At 34.7% G+C, this 21,514-nt stretch overlaps 2 protein-coding genes across 2 annotated transcripts in view; both read right to left on the bottom strand.

The window, feature by feature from the left end:
• The window catches only part of LOC108080285 (uncharacterized), a 120,482-nt gene extending 113,491 nt beyond the window's left edge, over positions 1 to 6,991 (bottom strand). The window contains exon 1 of the mRNA XM_017174950.3: positions 6,662 to 6,991. The gene's annotated coding sequence lies outside the window, so the exon portion shown is untranslated. The remainder of the gene's footprint in view (positions 1 to 6,661) is intronic.
• A 2,905-nt stretch (positions 6,992 to 9,896) lies between these two features.
• Positions 9,897 to 21,514, bottom strand: part of LOC108080304 (homeobox protein 5) — a 29,928-nt gene continuing 18,310 nt past the window's right edge. Inside the window, 3 exon segments of the mRNA XM_070288648.1 lie at positions 9,897 to 12,561; positions 12,625 to 14,955; positions 18,750 to 18,949. Of these exon segments, the coding sequence (XP_070144749.1) occupies positions 11,187 to 12,561; positions 12,625 to 14,955; positions 18,750 to 18,949 (3,906 nt within the window). The 3' untranslated portion in view covers positions 9,897 to 11,186.

The raw sequence follows: 21,514 nt of genomic DNA, 5'->3' as shown, positions 1-21,514 counted from the left end.
TATATAATTTAAGTATTTAATTCCCATTCAATCCCATTATTTCAACTTCAAGTGTATATTTACTCTCCTCCCTCTGACACTACTCCCTGCTCTTTGGGTTATATTACGTTGACGCTGTTGCTGATTTCACATTTGCATTCCTTTGTGTGCCTTTGCTTTCTGTTGTTTAGCTTTTATTCTTCTTCGGCTCTCACACCTGCTTTTATTATCATAGCTCCGGGCAACACACACACCAACACACCCACACACACACACACACACTTCATTAAATTTGCAAGCTCTCCTGTCCATAATTGGTGGAAATCAAAACGAGAGATGGCGCACTATTTTTGGCATAATTAATGCCACAAAAAGCTGTGTGAGGGAAGGAAAATGGTGTAAATTTCACTGGCTAATGGCAGCAAATTTTTATTTTCACATTTTGTATTTCCTTTCCACCTCTAACCTCTCCGTAGTCTCTACTTTGCTCTATATATGTATAAATTTAACGGGCAGAGAAAACACATTAAAGGTTTGCCACTTCTTCTGGGTTTTTTTAATCAAATAGAGAACAAAATGTAGATTTTTTTCAAATTATTTATTTCTATATTACATAAAAACTACATAAAATAAATAATAGGATATTTAAAATAAATATATAAAAATAAAACATATAAAAAGATATATATATATATATATATTTTTTTTTTTTAATAAATGTAGCCTTCTTAATACATATTTTTTTTCCTGTGCACCTGCATGTGCCACACTTTGTGCGGAAAAATGAGATGGCAATGTGAGTGCATTTTGTAGCCAATTTCAGTTTCGTCGAGGAAATGCATTTGTCCAAAAACCCAATGATGGGGCTCTCTATTTCCCTCCCTCTCACTCTCTGTCAATGTGGTCAAAATGCCTGTCTATTTTCCTGACACCGATTTGATGTAGGCTTTGACTTTGGATTGCTGTTGGTCAAAAAATGCAACTAAAGAACGAATTTTAGGCAATTTTCTAGCCGCACCACAAGGCGTATACGCGATATTTGCGATATCTTCAAAGGAAGGGAGAGGAGGAGAGGGGGAGCAGGGGAAGCAACCCAGGCAGGAGCCAGAGGAAACACCACACATGGTCGTTACTTTGTGCATAATTACGTAATAAATCTGATTTCCATGGAGAGCAGCAAGCAGCACATGATGATGGAGCGAGCGCATGAGGATGCACGAGCCGTAAAAGTTTCCCCGGGAAACAGGCCCCGGGTCAAAGCCGGTATCCTTCCTCCCCCCCCCCCCCCCCCCCCCCCCCCCCCCCCCTTTCACATATAATTCATTATTAAAAAGGCTTAATGACAAAACTTTTGCATCATTTTATACCGAAAAATACAAATTACGGCGCTCCTACGTTGTGAAAAGTTCGAATATATCGCTCTAAAGGGGATTTTTCAACGAATTGAGTTCCAGGAAATTTCAGAAAAAAAAAAATATTATAAATCTCATCAATGTTTATATAGAATTTGTTATGATTTATATGCTTATCTTACATTTAAATTATTTATTTTCAAAAGAAAGTAATGTAATGTAATGTAATTATTGTTGAAAAATTAAGGAATACAGAGAGAGAAAATATGATAGAAAAAAACTTTTCTCATATTTGGTTTTAAAATCTAAAAAAAAAAAAAAGAATTCATCAAAAAAAAATCTTTCAAAAAATATCTTTAAAAAACAACTTTAAAAATCTTTAAAAAATATATATTTAAAAAATATATATTTAAAAAAATATCTTTCAAAAAATATCTTTAAAAAAACATTTTCAAAAAAATAAATACCAATGAAAAATCTTTCACAAAAACCTTTCAAAGAAAACTCAAAAAAATAAACCTTAAAAAATAAATAAAATAATAAAAATAAATATACACCAACATTAATCCAAAATTAATGCAAAATCTATGCAAATTCCACTTTACAGCTGTCATAAGTTGTCCCCAAACCCCGAAAAAAAAACTATTTAGATAGCAAAATTATGCCAAAACAAATGAGAAAATTTGCAAAATGCTCAGCATTTTCAATGAGCTGAGGCGCAATTAGCGACAAAACTTCAAGTGCAAATGCTGTTCGCAACGAGATTGCTGCCAAGCGTCGCCTGCCTAACAATTACTACTATCTCCGCCATTTGGCTGCGCTTTATCCCCGCCATTATGGTTATTATTTCTGTGCAGAAAACGCAGGAAGCGGAAATCGCGCCAATAAAGCTGTGACTTGGATGCCACACTCTCTTTCTCTCTCTCTCAGGAGGATGCCAGGCTGCCGAGTTAATGGGCCGAGAGCCATGCCCACAAGCCAGAGATTAGTTGGTAACGGGGGTTCTCAAGATTTTCATCGCGTTGCTAATTTCGTTTATTATTATACAGTGGTTATGTTCATTTTTGGTTACCCAAAAATAGGGGCAAAGTTTCATGGCAAGAAGTATTAGCAGGTGTTGTTGTTTTCCTTCCCCTAAAACCTCCCTCCAGTTCCCTATTACGTGATACCTGTGAGAAGGATCTTTCATAAGGGATTCCTTTATACTTAAACGGTTGTCTGCAGACTCTTCTTGAAACGAAATTAAAATAGCTACTCAGTTTGACTTCTTTTGAGGTCTTTCAGACTCTCTTTTTTGCTTTGCCTGCAATGTACAGGCAAAACAGAGCGAAAGAGTTTCTATTTAGCTGTGTTCCCAAGGAGCATTGTGTTTTTTTAAGTCATTTGAGTTTTAATTAAGTCATTTGATCAAATTTAATGGAATATCCACAATATATAATACAAAAAACAAGGTCATGAGTTGTTGAAACCATAACAACGATTAATATTGCTGTCATTGTTGTTGAAACTGTGTTTTCTTTAGCACTTTTTGCACTTTTCCTCGAACTTGCCTTTTCTTGTGCGACTTTTCAGCAGAAGCCTTTAGCTTAAGGGGGGTGTTCTTTCCCGTTCCGTCCTGTCCTATCCTGTCCTGTCCTGTCATTTCATAGTTTCTCCCAGGTATGAATTACTGCAAATTGTAATAATTTATGCAATTATTTGTGTACGAAACTGGGGAAAAGTTTCTTTGTTCTCTCGTTGCAGCGATATAAAAAGCAAACTTGCACTTCAAAACTTTTATGTTTTGTTGCAAAAGAAAAAAAAAGTTCCTGCCACGACGAACCCAAGAAAAAAAGATGGGTGTTTGGTGAAAAATAAAGGAAAATCCCCTTTATAAGTAGTGTGTTGGAGGCCCCTAACGATAATGTCACATGGCAGCCGCATATTAACTTCGGCTAGCAACCGCAGGAACGAGTAACGAAAATTCCCAACTAACTAGTTGCTAACTAATTACCCAAAAAGTGTAACGTTACCTCAGAGACATTAAGACTTGTAGGGGGGGGAAAAAATTGGTAAACTTTCAAGCAGGAAAAATAGTTGCCACAAACTTGAGAAGGACTCGAGGAAGCAATGAACTGCAAGAAAAACAGGCTGTGGAGTCAGAACAAGACAAAGTGTAAACATTTTTGGGCCAACACAACTTTTGCCCACTCACCTAAGTACGGACTCGGATTCGGACTCAGACTCGGTTCCGGCTTTGGTCTCAGATGCAGACAATTGTAAAATGTTTTTTAATTTGACCAAAAATACTTTGCAATAGTCTGTCCGCCGCAAGGCACAAACTTTTCCTAGCTTTCGGAACCGAACAATTCTAAACGCCTCGCCACATATGAGCGAGTGCGTGGTCCTTGCACTTCTGTCCGTTTTGTCCGTTGTGTGTTGTCCGTTGTCCGTATTCTGTATTCCATAATCCGTTGTCTGTTGTCCGTTGTCTGTTGTCTGTTGTCTGTTGTCCGTTGTCTGTTGTCTGTCTGTTGTCTGTTGTCTGTTGTCTGTTGTCCGTTGTGTGTTGTCCGTTGTCCGTTGTCCGTTGTCCGTTGTCCGCTGACCAAAATAATAACTAATATTAAATTATAAAAAAGTATAAAACATACTTTTAAAATAGAAAATTATTTAAAGAATATATATATATATATATTTATATAAAAAGTGCTTACAAAACAAAATGTGTGGGATTGTCCTTGTCACCGACAAAAGTTAACAACCCCCGTCTCTTGGCGACTCACATGTAGCCAGTTCCTGGCTATAATAATAAAAATTGCACGTTACGCTTGGCTCCCTCGAAGGTGGCTGGTTTTACGGAGGATTTTCGGTAGCTGGACACAAGGCATATCAAAAAATATTGTACGCCCGGCTAATGTTTATGTATAAAGTGCCTGCCCCTGCTTTTGCTTTCCGAAAAAGTCCCCACTCTAGTAGTAGTAGCCCTGAGATCCGGTTTCGGTTGCACAACTTTTCGGTTGTTATTTTAAGTTAATGAAAATGTAAGACGACCCCTTCGGACGGAGGAGGGGGAAGAGGAGGTGGAGCAGCAGGCAAGTTTAACCGAATCTGAGTGGTCATTGTGGTAATGCAATGTTATGCGTACACATTGGAACGAAACAGGGCAGACAGAACACAGGGAGAGCCACTTAGGAAAACAGTTGGCAATTGTCGGGGGGAAGTATGTACAAGATTTAGCTTTAAGCCGGAATAAATCGGAAGAAAAATCTGAATATACGACTGAGGAAAGCATTTATGAGTTGCAAGGCTCAAAAACCATAAATTGAAGCATTGCCAGGAATATCCTTGAGACTGGACAGCATTGCCAGGTTAGAGAAGTAAGCGTATAAGTGTTGCCAGCCTAAACATTATAACTTGCGGCATTGCCAGACTCAAAAAGGAAACGTAATAATTGTGCAATACAAATTTAATTTACTTATTTTAATTTAATTTCTTTTATTTATATTATTTCTATAATTCCTTGATTAAAATTCAATAAATCTCTAATTTAATCTTTAAAATTCTTTAATTTAATTTCTTTAATTCTTTAAATTAATTTCCTTAATACTTTAATTTAATTTATTTAATTCTTTAATTAAATTTTTAATTCTCTTGTTTATTTTCATACATTATTTACTTTAGTTTCTTTAATTCCTTAATTGAATTTTCATTTATTCTTTATTTAAATTCCTTTAATTCTTTAATTTAATTTCATTATTTTTGTAATTTAATTTATACAATTCTTTAATTCTTTTATTTAATGTTTTATTTAATTTCTTAAATTCTTCAAATTCAAACCATTATTTAAATATTTTCCCAGTAATATACAATAATTTTCAGCTGCTAAAATAAATCGTCTTAAAAGATCTATTTATTTTATTCAATAATTCCTGCACTAACATCTGTAAATTAATTTAAAATCTTTTAAACAAAATATCGATTCAGCCGGGCAGCAAATGTGTCCAATAAATTTGCACCGCTAGCCGCCAAAAATTTTTAAATAAATAAATCTGAAAGTTATCTAAGCGTGTCCAAATTCGATTTACAGCTACCAAACAAAACAGAAAACCCAGGCGAACAGGCGAAAAAAAAAAAAGAAAATACAGTGTGAGAACTTTAAAATGGCAACAAAAAGCAAATTAAACAAAAAATATAAAACAAAACGGGAAGTTAACACACAGAACTTTGGCAATGAGAAATGGAATGAAAACAATTTGGCCAGACGCATATTTTTTTGCAAACATATATACATACATTCAGGATATATAGAGTACTATTTATTTTAAAATATTCCACTCGAACAGAGGTGAAAAAATTTACCATAAACAATGTGTGTGTATTAGAAGGCCAAAAAGTACAATTTGTGTGCTTGAATGATTTCATATCTTGAAAATTTGTACCTATTTTTATGGCAGTAAACTATTTTCCTTTTAGGAAGAAATTTCAAAGGTGTATGAATTTATTTGAGGAGTCAAAATAAGACTAAACTGAGATTTTTTTTTATGTCATATAATATTTAAATATATTATTCAATGGATAAGAGTCCGGGACATCATTGCCAGGCGCGGAAAAAAATGCATGGGGCTGCCAGCCAGAAAAAATAATATAATTACACTCATAAAAATATTTCTCTAAATTTAAGAAAAATTTGCCTAAAACTAAGAAAGTTTTTCTACAATTTCGAATACATTTTCTTAAATTTAAATCGAAGCAAATACAATTTAAAGTTAATTTTTATATTTTTTATCTTCTATATAAATTTTATAAATTATATAAATGAAAAAATAAAAAAATTATATGAATACAACAAATTTTAAAAACAAAAAATATTATAAATATTATAAAAATACAAAAAATATAAAAATAAAAAATTATAAAAATAAGAAATTATAAAAATAAGAAATTATAAAAATAAAAAAATTATAAAAATAAGAAATTATAAAAATAAGAAATTATAAAAATAAAGAAAATTATAAAAATAAGAAATATAGTTTAGTTGCTCTTGAATTTAGAAAATTATCAGCAAAAAACATTTTTTAGTGCAATTTTAGGTTAAAATTTTTATGAGTCCAACAGCATTCCCAAGTTAAAAAATATATACGGCAAAAAGTAAGACAAATCCTGACTGATTTCAATTTAAGTTTTGTTAAACTCAAGTCTGGTCACCCGTCAGACACCTTTTTCAGGTAATAATAAAATTCTAATATGTAAAATTCAATAATATGCTCTCTTTGTTGTGGTTGCCGGCAGGACTAGCTGCCGACTAAATGGTTTTGGGTCGGGAAAATAACGAAAAAGGGCAAACTCACCTCGCTGTGTGGTGGATAACGGTGTGATAGGTCCTAGTGGGTGGGCTGTATGTCCTGTAGGTCCTGCGGTGGAACTTTGGTTGGTGATTGTTTGTCTATTTATATGCTCATTATGTTTTCGCGCTTGTTTTACCAGCGAGCGAAACGGCAAGGATGCGACGAGGTTTCGTCCTTTGAATAATGCCCGGGCCATACATTGCGGTCAGTAGGGGGGGGTGAGGGGAACGGCGGCCACCACTGGGACAAAGGATAGGCGGGCCCAAAAACATTGCGGAGGATGATGCAAAAAGCAGGGATAGCAATTTGCTGGCTCCTATTTTCTTCTTTTTTGGTCGTGACTTGACTGACTCCAGGGCGGGCATTGTCCTTACAATGAAACTGCTTGTCAATCACTTGTGTCCTTCGGTTTCCTTTCTTTTTTTTTATGCGCAGCGAAAGGGGCCACTCATCAATTAGTCAGCCTCTAATTAGACACCGAAAGAGAACAAAAAGCGAAGCCAGACTTTTGCTGCTCCTGAATGATGGTTAAAAAGGTGCCACCATTTTCCTGTTGCCCACTTGATGGCTAAAAAGGAGATGGATATATTTGCCAGGACTACCAAAGTCAACTGGAAACCTATAATGAGGCTCAGGTCCGCCAAGTTCTAGAAATTAACAAGTCATATGCTGTCTTGAGAAAGCACCTAAAAGAGTAAATATAAAATATTATATATAATATAAATATTATATAATATATATAATAATATATATAATATTATATTAAATTAAAATAAATATTAATGAAAACAAATAAAGTTTTAATAAATATAAATAAATATGAATAAATATAAATAAATATAAATAAATATAAATAAATATAAATAAATATAAATAAATATAAATAAATATAAATAAATATAAATAAATATAAATAAATATAAATAAATATAAATAAATATAAATAAATATAAATAAATATAAATAAATTTAAATAAAATTTAAATAAATACAAAATAATTTAAATAAATTCAAATTAATAAAAATAAATACAAATAAATATTAATAAAATATTAATAATATATGAATAAATATTAAAAATATATAAATAAATAATAATAATATATAAATAAATATTAATAATATATATAATTTTTTAAATAAATAATGTAAGTAATAAAAAATATTAATTGCTTTCAAGGAAAGAAGGTGTCAGGTAAATAATGACATATCTAAATAAATAAATATATTAAAAAACACAATACAAAATTAAAACTATTAGTAAACATTAAAGTCTACGATTTAAAGTTCTGCCAAATATTTAAAGATAACCTGCAGACCTGTCTGTGTATCGATATGAAACCGCATATTCCTGAAATTACATCCTTCAGCCATATGCACATACATACCTATATATGTACATATGTATGTAGGTATGTATCTGCGCTGACCACAAATCCCAGTTGATTTTCCAAGAGGAGGGGCTGCGAGACAGATCGGATTTCAGAGTTTTTCCCCAGGGACATGACCTGCCACTGAAATGAAACGTTTGCGGTTTTACTTCATAAACAATTTGTGTATATTTCATAAATATTTTTAAACAAATTTTCAGTGTCCTTTCAGTTTTGTTTTTTATTTGTTTTTTTTTTCAGTTTTCAGTTTGTTGGTTCGTTGCTTTGTTTGCATGGCGGTTACCATGTTTTATTTGCGGGAATTACACTTTTTCGCTTTGGGCGAGGAAGAGTCCCGCGCTGCAGCCGCAAAGGATCAACTTTTTTTTTGCAACCCAAAAAATGTCGCGAATATGGCAGAAAGTCAACTGCATATGTATATATATATATATATGAAATGTGTATTGTGGGCGGGAAATGAGTGGAAAGGAGCGAAGTCAAGTTCACAGTAAGCTATAGAATTTTTTTGGAATTGACCAAGATATGCAAAAAGTCACTTTGATAGATTTTTAAGGAGAGACATTTTTTTATTATTATTATTTTTAAATACATCCCCAGCTGTTGCTATTATTGCCGTATAGACTGTATTTCTGTCCTGGCAGCCATGTGCGTTTGTTTACACGCAGGACTCACGGGGCCTCGCAGGACACACACAAAAACCCACACACACACACACAGGACACGAAAGTTGCAGTAACCACCCGCTCATTTCCCCGCCCGTCCAGCAAACGCCCTCCCAAGGGTCATGTTTATCTTGCGCTTACACTGGGAAATTCCCTTAAACTTCTCATTCGTTGGCAGTGTTTTGGTCTGTTGCAGTTTTTCCGCACAGTTGGCTCCCCAAAGTATTTTATTGCCCATGCACGCGTACACAGTTTTCCAGTTTTCATGGCAATTTGTCCTGGGCCGCGGGGGCTGGGCTCGCGATGAGGTGAGAGGGTGTTGTGGAAAATGTTCGAAAAATCACCCGGAAAATTGTTCAGAATAATACAAAAATAAAATGAGAAACTGGGGGGGAAAGGGAATGCAAATGTTGCACTTCATTTGACAAGGGCGACACGGGGGACATCTGAGCTGGCCATTTTAATATCTGTGCAATTTTATAGCTCTTTTTTCTTCAAGATTAAAACATTTTTTCTGGTTTTTTATGGAATGTTTGGTTGTTTGTTTTTGGAGTTTTTCTTTAAAATTTGTTCTTTTTATTAACGGAAAATGCATTTTTTTGAAATTGGTGGAAAGCTTTAAGTTTTGCGTGCACAAAATGTGCTGTTAGGCGCATGTTAGACAAATAATTTCGATCAATTTCTCACAAACTAATAAAAAAAAATATATATATATTTCTAAATATATAAATAAATATTTATAAATAAATAAATAAATATTTATAAATAAATAAATAAATATTTCTAAATAAATAAATAAATATTTATAAATAAATAAATTAAGGAAACATGTAAAAAAATAATTATAAAAAAAAGTAAATAATTCTAAAAAATAATTATATAATTCTAACTAAAAACCTATAAATAAATTAGTAAACTTTAACAGCAACTATTAATGTTAATGTTAATGTTACAAAAAGCTATTCAGAAAAGCTGTATTCCTCCCTGTCTTTCAACCAAGTTAACATCGAGACAAGCTTTACCGTCTCTTCTTCTTGCCCGCCCGTGAAATAAGAACAAGTTTTGAGCTTTTTTGATTCTGATTTTAGTTTGGTTTCATTTCTTTATTTTCCGTTATGCTTTTAGTTTGCTTTTGTTACTGGCAAAAATGATGAAAAACCAAAAAATAAACACACTTTCGATAAATACTTTGACGGCATTACTTTCCTTTCTTTTTATGTAGTTGTTGTTTTTTTACCTAACAATAATATGACAAGTATGAAATACGCTTAATTTTGTTGTTTTTACAGCTTACAACTAAAATTCCTCTTAAACACATTTTGCCCAATATAATAATAATAATGATAATAATAATATTTAATAACAGCATTTTCTTGTTTAACTTATAAGCAAGTAGTTGAGTGTGAAGAAGGAACAAAATGAAAAAATATTTCTTTTCTTAATGAAATTTGGAATTAATGCAAAATATTTGTAGTGTCCAAAAAGAATACATATATATATATATTTTAATGCAAAAAAAAAAAATGTTTTTATTTCTTAAATTAAATTAAATCCATAAAACGGATATTCAATAATTTCTCTTGCACACACACATACATATATTTCGATATATACATACACTGCTTCTGTTTCTTGTTCTTGTTTTGGGTTTTTTGTATGTTTTAAACATAGTTTTACTTTTTTCTTACTTTCTTTCTTTCTTCTTTTTTTTTTGTGTGTATTTTAGTTTAGTTTGTTTTTGTATTGATTTTTTTTTTTTTAGTTGTAGCTTGTAAGGATTTTGGAAATTGTTTAATTATTATACACTTTTCGCTTAGGTTTAATTAAATCATCGAGAAATCGAGCTTCTCATTTTCTTTTCTTTTTAGTTTTGGTTTTCTTTCTTTTTTTTTTTAGATAATTTGAAACGCAAGAAATTTAATTTCTTGACTGACTTTTTGTTATAATTTCTACAGAAAAAAAAAACATATTTAATACGAAAAGTATGGGATTTGTGTGTGTTTTCTTTGTGTTCTAACTTCTCTTTTCTTCTTTTTTTTTTTTTGACAATAAAATGTAATCAGTTCTTTGAGTTCTCATTTTGTCCAAAAACGTATTTAATGTAATCCAAGCAGCTCATCATCATATATATATACGCTTATACATAAATAGATAATAATAATATTATCGTCGATTATTGTTTACGTTGGCATATAATGCCGAGAAATTTGTTTTAATTAAGCCTACTTAAGTTACTAATTTCTCTCTCTCTCTCACTCACTTTCTTACTCCTCCTTTCTTACTCCTCCTTTCGTACTCCTCCTTTCTTACTCCTCCTTTCTTACTCCTCCTTTCTTACTCCTCCTTTCTTACTCCTCCTTTCTCCCAAGAGATATGAGACACAAAAAAAACAAGAAAAAAAAAATAAATATTCTCTTATTAATCCTAAAACCTCGAATAATGTACAATGTCCTATGTCCTGCGGCTGGACCTTCCTCAGAATGGAGCATCACCCGCATAGGCCCAGGGATGCACCCAAGGTGCCGATGGTGGCGGCGTTGGCGGATATATCGTTGGCGATGGCTGCCCGTGCTGATGATGATGGTTTGTAGCTGCTGCTGCTGTTGCGTTTGCTACTGCTGCTGCTGCTGCTGCTGCCGCCGCTGCCGCTGCTGCATGATGATGATGGTGATGATGATGATGCGCCGCTGCTGCTGCTGCCGCCGCTGCTGCTGCCGCTGCTGCATGCTGCTGGTGATGATGATGATGATGCTGATGATGCTGATATGGTGCCGTAAAGGATGCTGCCGCTGCTGCTGCTGCTGCTGCATTGCCATAATAAGAGGCAGCCGCTAGGGCAGCTGCTGCTGCTGCCGCCGACGATGACGACGACGACGTTGACGACGATGTCGGCGAGGTGGAGGAGTTGGTGGTGGAAGAGGCGGCAGGCGATAGGCTGGCTATACCAGCAGCACATACACTGTGCCTTCGGTGCATTATATGACGAGATGCCGCCTGCTGGGGCTGTGTGGGTCGCGTTGCCAAACGACGCTGCTGCTGTTGTTGTTGCAGCTGCTTCTGTTGCTGCTGCTGCTGCTGCTGTTGCTGACGCAGTATCTGCTGCTGCTGATGCTCCCAATCGGGCAGCGGTGGACTCAGCATACTGGCCGCCGCCTTGCCATACAAATTCGACAAATAGGCATGCTCCGCCTCGGCCATCTTTTGGGCCGCCGACTTGGTTGTTGTCTTGGTAATGGCCGGTTCTGCATGTTGACGCTTTTTAAGCAAACGCTGCTGCTCGTGTTGCATTGCTGCTTGATGTTGGTGCTGCTGCTGCTGCTGTGGCTGTGCTGGTTGTTGTTGGTTGTGGGAGTACAACATTTCGTATGTGTTGCTGCTGATGTGTGTTGAAGGATGTAGTGATGAGGATGATTTTTGCTTCTGCTTCTGTTCCAGATCCTGCTGGGTGGGTGCCGGTGGTGGGGCCAAAGCCACGCGTCTGCTAAGATTCGCTGGCGGCGTTAAGGCGCGTCTTCGCTGTGACCCAGCTGATCCTCCTCCTCCTGATGATGATGATGATCTGTTATGGTTTGTAGTTGCAACTGCTGATGCTGCTGCTGCTAATGATGATTTTACATTGATTGTTGCTGCTGTTGTTGTTGTTGCTGTTGTTGTTAATTGTTGTTGTGGCAAATGTTGTGCTCCCCAGCTTAATTCCTAGCTTGTGCGCGTCCTCTTGGCCGGCGGCTGCTCCGATTGACGCGTCATAAATGTCAATTGTGTCATATATTTGATTATGTCGCGCACCTGCACTAGAGGCATATTCTCATTGTAATTCCTATCAAATTCCATTAGAATTTGCACCTGTCGCCTGTGAGAGAAAGATAAAAAGTTAATCTTTATGGAAATAAAATATAAATCGTATTTCACTTACCGATTCGCCTTGTAAAGCTCCACGCCCAGCGCCTCTATCAAACGCTTGCAATGATCCAGCGGCACTGATGGAAAGAAATTCTTTTGGAATTCAATGAGGGTCATTAGCTGTTCGGAATCATTGTAGGCCTTCATATTGATGCACGGCACCAGATGCTTATCCACGCAAACCCTTTGCACCTTGTATGGCGTTAGATTCATATTATTCGCGGGTATCTCTGGGATAATGCATAACCTTTGGGCACTATCCGCTGCAGCGGCTGCCGCCAATGCTGCATGCCTTTGCAGATGCATTGAGGCACTGTTCGAGGATCCACCACCGCTTGAGCCAGAGTTGGATGAGTTACCACCAGTGGAACCATTACCAGTGGTGGAGGAATTACCACCACTACCGGTATTATTATTACCAGTTGATGAATTATTACCATTGGAGCCACTTGGATTTGAATTCGTATTGCCAGAAGTTCGTCCATTTTGGACATGCTGCTGCTGCTGGGCATGATGAGCGGCTGCTGCGGCCATACGCTGATGCTGGGCAACTGCCGCTGCTGCCTGTTGTTGTTGCTGGGCCACCACTACGGATGAATGCTGCTGCTGCAGGTAGGCTGCCGAGGCTGCCAATGACCTTCGAGAGGAGGACAGATCGATAACGTCAGTGGGTGGTGTAACTGTGGATTGTTGTGTACTGATTGTTGTGGTGGATGTGTTATGGCTACTACTATTATTGTTACTATTACTGTTGTTGCTGTGTGACTGACGACCATAATTGTTGCTGTTGTTGCGACGCCCCATTCCCGTTGGATGATTATGATTATTAACATTATTCCCATGTCCACCATTATTCCCGGCCAGCGAGAGTATGGCCATGGGTAGGCTATTACTTTTTGTGGAACAAATCACACTCTTCTGTCGACCACCACTCCCGCTGTTGCTGCTGTTGCTTCCGGCGGGTACTGTTGCTCCTCCTCCTCCTCCTCCTCCTCCTGCGCTCATGTTACTACCTATACCTAATCCTAAACCTAAACCTAAACCTAGACCGCTAACGCCATTGCTGCTACTCAGTGGACTTGCTGCCGTATTGGAGGCACTGGAGCTGGAACACGAACTGGAGGGCGAGTGAAGAAAGTGTCCTGGTGGCAATTGTGGCGTTATTGTCACATTCGGATTGGAGGCCAGAGTTAGAGTGGCCACATTGCTTAAACCACCGCCTCCCACCATTGCCGGTGACATTGGTGGTGATATATACGATGGTAGCAAGTGACCACCACCACCACCTCCACCTCCTGCTGCTCCTCCTCCTCCTCCTCCTCCGCTGCTATTGTTTGTCTGTATAAATGTTGAGAGATCCGGATTGGCCAACACCTTTTGTATAACCGCACGCATCTCATCCGTCATCACAGTGCACTTTTTGGCAAAATCCTCCAGAGCTTGGGTGGAGTTTAAGGGTATAGTGGTGCCACTGGCCGCCACTGGGGGTGGAGCAGCTTCACCTCGACTGCTACTGCTACTCCGGCTGCCGCTCTTCGTTAAACTTATCTCAGCAGATCCGCTGCCATCGGAGATTAATGGCGGCACAATGGGTTTCGTAAATGTCACCACATTATTATTGTTGTTGTTGTTATTGCTCATTCCCTTTGACTTGTTCACTTTATTGGGATTATTATAGTCCAGCATGGTTATTAGATCCGTGTCCAGGGGTAGTGAGGGTAATGCAGGAAAGTTCTTATTATTGCCAGATCCTCCTCCTCCTCCGCCGCCACCACCGCCTCCCAGGCCTGGTGTGTTGGCACCTCCTACTCCTCCTCCTCCTCCTCCTCCTCCTGCTCCCTTCAACTGTTGACTAAATAGCAATCGTTGGGCGGGTGTCAGTTGATTCCACAAAGCTAGATTGGTGTAATCTGCACGTGTCGAGGGCAGGTTGTAGTTGAAAGAAGCTCCCGAAGAAGCTCCAGTTCCGGCAGTTCCTGTTCCGCCAGCTCCTGCTGCTCCTCCGGCTCCACTGCTTCCTAGCAATGCCTGAACATAGCCAGCTGCTACAGCAACTGCTGCAGCAGCGGCTGTCGAGGAGTTGGCGGCAGGAGAGTTTGATGAGGAGGAGTTGCCAACACCACCACCACCGTTCATGTGGCTGTTTTTGGCTAAGGCATGATGATGGTGATGATGTTGGTGATGGTGATGTTGGTGATGGTTGTTGTTGTTGTTGTTGTTACTACTGTTGTTGTGTGAAGAAGAGTGTTGGAGTTGTTGTTGTTGTTGATTGTTGTAGGTGCTGTTCTGGTGTCGTTGTTGTTGTTGGTGTTGAGTCTGTTGTTGAACCAGCTCGACATTTGACCTAGAAACATTATATACAATACACATAAGTTGACCGCCCCGAAAATCTTATTTTTCTTCTTTTTTTTCATGTGTCTTTTTGTTACTTTATTGTTATTGTTGTTGTTTTTTTTTCTGTTGTGTTATTTGTATTTACAATTTTTTAAATTTATTTTTTTTTTGCATTTTTCAGGTGTTTTTGTTGTAATAGGTTTCTTCTATATAAAAAAAAAAAAATAATAAAATACATTTGCAACAGGACTAGTTCTTTCTTGCGATCTTTGGGGGGGTCTGCACTGCACTGGCTTTATTTTGCTCTGATCTGTTTTCTTGCTTACATGTTTTTGCTTGCTGTCTCTTGCTTGTCTTGATGTTTGCATTGCTCATGTCTTGTTTTGATTTCATCCACTGCACTTGCTCTTGTTCTATTAATTCCTCTGGTCACTTCTTTTAACATATTGGAGACATCGATAATTCGATTGCCTTTGCCCTCGCGCTCGACGTCTGCCGATGAAAAACAAATGAGAAACCAGAGGCAAATAGTCAATTTATCGATGTTGTTGTGATGTTTTATATATCGTTTTTAATCGTTGTTATTGACTAATTATTGTTGTTGTTGTTTGCTTGTTGTTGTTGTTGTAGAAATAGTTGTGGTTGTGGTTGTTGTAGTTTTCTCTCTTTGCTCTCTGTTCTTGGCTTTTTTTTGTTTTTGGGTTAACTTGTGACTTAAGCTTGTTGCTTGTGATAAAAAACCATATTTAACAAAACAAAAAAAAACACACACAAAAGCTTATATTTTCTATATTTTTCGTCCTGACATTTATCGAAATAATTTTAGGTATACGTAATATATATTTTCAACTTGTACACGCATTATATATAATGTATCTAGGTTCTGTTCCACTTTTTTTAACCTTTTTTTGTTGAGTGTATGTTTGTTGTTGCTGTTGTGTTGTGTATGTGAGTGAGTGAGTAAGTGAATGAGAGAGGGGGGGGTAGAGAGAGAGAGATGAATGGAGGTGGAGGTGGGGCCAAACGGGGTTAAAAAAAACCTGCCACCACCAATAAAAAAAAGCTTGTTCTCAGTTGGCGCTGCTTCGTTTTATTTTTTTTCCTTTTCATGTTTCTTTTTTGTTTTTTTAACTTTTTCGCGTCGTGAGTCACCCCGTTAAATGTGTGCGTGTATATGTGTTTTGGTATGTATGTGTTTGTATGCGCGCAACAAGAAACCATTAGGGGTAGTCAGTACACACAGCCTTTACAATTGTAAAATTCTTGACAATTGTTTTATTTTTTGTTAACTAATTCTCTATATAATTTAATAAATATATATATATATATTTATATTTAAAAATAAAATATATATAAATATAATTTTAGCTATAGATTAATGTAAATTCAGTTGGGTGTTTCTATATTTACCATTTTAAATACGATTTTATGTTTTTCAAAATATATATGTTGTAGTTCATTTTTTATAATATTTTTTGTTTTTTTTTTTAATACTCTTTAAAAAGAGCTTTATATTTTTTTGTTTATATTATATATCAGACAAGAAGGAAGAGTAAAAAAAAAAAGGAAAACAGAACAGAAAAAGTAAGTTTTTTTTTTTTAAGAGCAAAAACATTAATTATAATATACAAAATAAGGGGTTTCATTCCATTTGAAAGAAAAATAAACAAATACATTGTACAAATATGCTTTATTGAATAAATTTATATATATTTATATAGAGTATAAACTTTATTCTACTTTCCATTTAAACTTAATTTCTTTGTTAAGGACTTAAGGACATGCAATCGCTAGGAGGAATACCATCCGATTTATGCTCTAAAAACACAAGAAACTCCTTACAGCAGGATGATGTTGTGTATATGTACAGGATGCGAGCCTTGGTGCATTTTTCGAGGAGTGTGTGTGTTGTGTTTTGTCTGATGAGTGTGTGTGTTGTGTTGTTGTTGGTTATTTATTTGGTTTTAGTTCTACTTTCGACTGGGCTTAATTCTGAAGTACATGTGTGTGTGCGTGGTTAATCCCAATGCGAGCGTTAATAGTGTATAGATATTCCAATTTGTCACGCCTCCGAGAGAGAGGTATCGTTGTTTATAACTTTGTTCTTTTCAGTTAAAACGTCTTTTAATAACACATAAAAAAAATAAAATAAAAAAAGAAATAAGCGCGTGGGTTAGTAAAATGTTTGGAAATTTCGTTTTACTTTAGTTTTTAGGGGGGATACAATTTTTTAGTTTTAAGAGTGCGGGAGATAATGTAGTTTTTTTTTTATATATATATTTTTTGAAAAACATAAAATCAAAAAACTACCAACGCACAAACGCGAGAAAAACAACTAAATTTATCTAACACATACACACTGAATTAACAATAATTAAATAACACGCAAATGCAGTTGATCTTTTTCTTGGTTTTTATCATTTTAATCTCTAATTTAAAACAAATTTTGTTAAACGACTTTTAGAAAATAAAGCTCAAATCTTTATGTGTGGCATGACGAAGGGCAGAAAGAGAAAGACAAAGAGAGAGAGAGAGATAGAGAGAAAGAGCGAGAGAGATGGGTGAACACCTAGTATTTATGTTTGTAATATTTTATAGTAAAACAAAACACAGATAACAATTTTTTAATATAATGCGTGCTTCCAAGAATTTCGGTAATTATAATATATTATATTTTAAATATTCAAATGTGTAATAAAAAAAATGTGTGCAAATTATTCTTTTTATTTAAGAGAGAGAAAATAGTAAGAACAACAAGTGTTATACCCTTAAATTGAAAATCGTGTGGCACCCTGATAGCTTTTCATTTCAGAATTAATTGTAATAAATTTGTTTTTATATATATTATTTAATAACAAAAATAGTATATAGTATAGATTTGAATTTAAAAATCGTGTGCCACCGTAATGTTATTTATTTACTTAATATTTATTTTTAATTTGTTTTATCAGAATTGCTTTTGCTTTTTTTATATTTTTTTTTATATTTATTTTTTTAACGGCAAAGAGAGCAAAAAGAAACAACTTCAAAATGAAATGTATATATTCATATACAAAATGTCATCAAAATAAGCAAACAAATAAATATATTTAAATGTATGTGTAGTGTGACACCCTAGTGGCTGAGAAAATTTCAGACTTAAGCAGCGATTTCTCAATGTCAAAGCCTTTCGAATTTCCCCCCCCAAATAACTACTACACCCCAGCATTTATACGTTCGTAATCGATTTACTATTTACTGCTACTAAAGCATTATTTAAGAATAGATACTAATTAAGCACGCGCCACGCCCTTCAAAACTCATTGATTTTTCGGGCCTAGACATTGAGAACTCAACCCTTATTAGAGCTACTTAGTAAAATGTGCTTATTATAATAATAATAAGAATAATAATAATTTATAATAACAACAACAGCGAATAAAGTAGAGGAATATATTGTTTTTTTGTTTGATATATATTATTATTTTTTTTTGTTTTTGTTTTGCAAAAACGAATTACAACAAAAATTTGAAAAACACAATTTCTGCGCGGATTTTTTGAATCCGAGATATAAAATAAAATAAACAATACTAAATTTTAACAAATGTAAATATATATATATATATGAATATATTATATATATAAATATATATATATATAGTTGTAAGGGAAAAAAAGGGGAAAAATCTTTTTTTTTAATAAATTATATATATATATTTATTTTATTTATTATTTTTTTTTTTTTTAATAGGTTTGCAGTAGTGGGAGGTGGGGGGGAAATAGTGATAGACATTGCTACTATTAAGATTTGTGGTATGTACTTACAAATGATTGGCATTCTGACCAGCCGCCGAACGTACAAGTGGCGGTGGAGCATTACCGCCACCGCCGCTGTGACTGTTCACCGAGGACATGGAGATCGCAGGATTGTTGTAGGAATACGGTTGCCGGCCGCTGCCGCTCATCATAAGATTATTCATGTGCTCACGGTAGCTGCCCACGCGATTAGCATTCGCATGCGTTTGCTAAAAAGAGGGAAATTAAAGAAAATGTAAGTCCCCTATAGAATACTTGATTCTCAAAACTATAAAACTATATACTTCTTCTGATACTCCACTTAGCCTTCTTTAAAAAAAAATTATAGAAATATATTTAAATGTATAATATATTCACTAATATCTTTGACCCAGTTTCGATGGTATTATAAACTTAAGATTGCAATTACTAATGCATAAACACTAAGGCGAAGAAGGCGGAAGTTAATTGCATCATTTAACTCAAACTCAATATCGATTAATGGCCTCCTATTAACCATTTAAAGGCCTTTCTCGTTCTATTTTTACGTTTTAATGTGATTACGTTTACGATTTATAGTTTCGATTTGATAAGATTGCCATTACTCTCAATATCAAGTTCAATAGCACTAAGTTTATTAATAATAATATATATTAATGTAAAAAAAAAGAGAGCAAGAGCTAGATTTATGGTAAACATCAAATTGAAAACTGCTTCAATGAAAATATTTAATAGAAATAATATTAAAACCTTAAATTAATTTTTCGAAATAAGAATACTAATAGTTTTAACTTTAACAGTAATATAATCAATAAGATGCATTTCATAATTGCTACAGAAATCTCTGCCTTTTCAACAATTCTTTCTTTTTTAAACCTAAGGCCAGTTTTAGAGTTTATATTCTTGTAAAAAAGAACAAAAAACTTCGGAAAGCGGAAATTGGCAGTCTACCTTAGGCTCGTGACAACGAATCAAATCAAGTCAATCATAACTATGCCAAAAAATCATAAAATGCAATTTGGAAAGCTGTTCTGTGCTAGTTTTTAATAGTTTAATAAATCTGTTTACTAAATTTTAAAATATAAGAAATCCAAAATTTTTGGAAATTTTTTACCTTCCAAAATTATTATTTAGCAATTAAAATAAAAAAAAAATTGAATAAAAATTTTTCTTCCGAACAAGGCTAAAAAAGACTCCCCAGTTACTCACTACTTTGCTAGCTTCTGACAAAATTATAATGCCCTCCAAAGGTATAAAAATTTAAAAAAAAAATATATATATAGGGTTTGAAAGAACTTTTTTTGATCGTTAGTAAAGTTCTCTTAAAACAAATAAAACTACAATTTATAAACCAATTTTAAACATTAATTAAATCAAAACGTTTTCATTAACAATTGTAGAGCTCTTAATTTTATACAAAATATGTAAAAGAAATTCGCCTTAAAGAAACTTTACTGTGTATTTACAACAAAACAAAAAAAGGCAGCAACATTAACGTCAACAGGTTGTTGGCAACACGTTAGACAGAGAGAGGGCTGGCTTTTGTCTGGGAGGAAGTCTAGGAGCGGGAGCGAGATGGTGGTGGTGGTGGTGGAGCCACCGACTACTCTCCTCTATGCACACACAACCGATTCCGATACCGATGCCGATGCCGAGTTGACCTAGTTTCCAAAAGCTGACGTCGCTGCTGCTGCTGCGCTGTCGTTGCCAAACTGTGAAAAAATCAGCTAGCTTACACACACACAGCGACAAGAAAGAGAGAGATATTATATAGCCCAGCGCATGTAAGTTTGTAAGCGAGGCCAACTAAACATGGTCATGCACTCCACACTCTACTCCACTGCCTCCCCATGAATAAATACCTCCCTGCATCTCCCACCTCCCCCCTTCTTTATAATTCCCCGATCGCTGGCATTACCAAGTTCTTTGAGCCAAGATGAACGAAGGCAGTAGCAGAAGAGGCAGAACTGAGAGTGAGGTAAAAGTCTTTGGCTTAAGCTTTTCCCCATTGGCAAACACAACAACAAACATGTTTTAAACAGCAAAATTCCTCCAAGCGGAGTGACCTAATTTCCAAAATACACCATGTATCCATGGGGGTAAGTGGAAGATTTTCAATACTCTAACAATAGTGAAAATATTATTAAGAAATTTATATTCCTTAATCCTTCAATGAAACAACAACAAAAAAGTATATTCTTATGAAATCGAATCTCAAAATCTTATCTACCTAGGGTCACAATAATCATCATCTCAAAGTTGGATAGCTTTAGGTTTCCTCTCGATTAATATTTATATCAGATAGCTATATTCATGGGTGTGTGTATTCACAATATTTTCCATTACTCATATTAATGAGTGCTGGAAAGCCAAAAATCTAATTTCTATATAGGTCAAATCTTTACCTTATCTGCTAAGCCACAACTACAACGAAAGCATATCTCGAAAATGAGTCATTATGGAATCCAGTACATTCTAGTAACAAATAAGAAAATATATAGACCACGTGTTAATATTAATTATATATATTTATATATTTATATATTTATATATTTATATATTTATATATTTATATATTTATATATTTATATATTTATATATTTATATATTTATATATTTATATATTTATATATTTATATATTTATATATTTATATATTTATATATTTATATATTTATATATTTATATATATATATATATATATTATAAATTATTAAAATTATTTAATTTAAAGCCTAATTTTATAAATTCTCTATAAATCTTGAAAAAGAGTTAAAGAATTAATAGATTCCATTT

This window comes from Drosophila kikkawai, chromosome X, assembly GCF_030179895.1.
Source record: "Drosophila kikkawai strain 14028-0561.14 chromosome X, DkikHiC1v2, whole genome shotgun sequence".
Taxonomy (NCBI): Eukaryota; Metazoa; Arthropoda; class Insecta; order Diptera; family Drosophilidae; genus Drosophila; species Drosophila kikkawai.
This window is presented reverse-complemented; position numbering and strand designations above follow the sequence as displayed.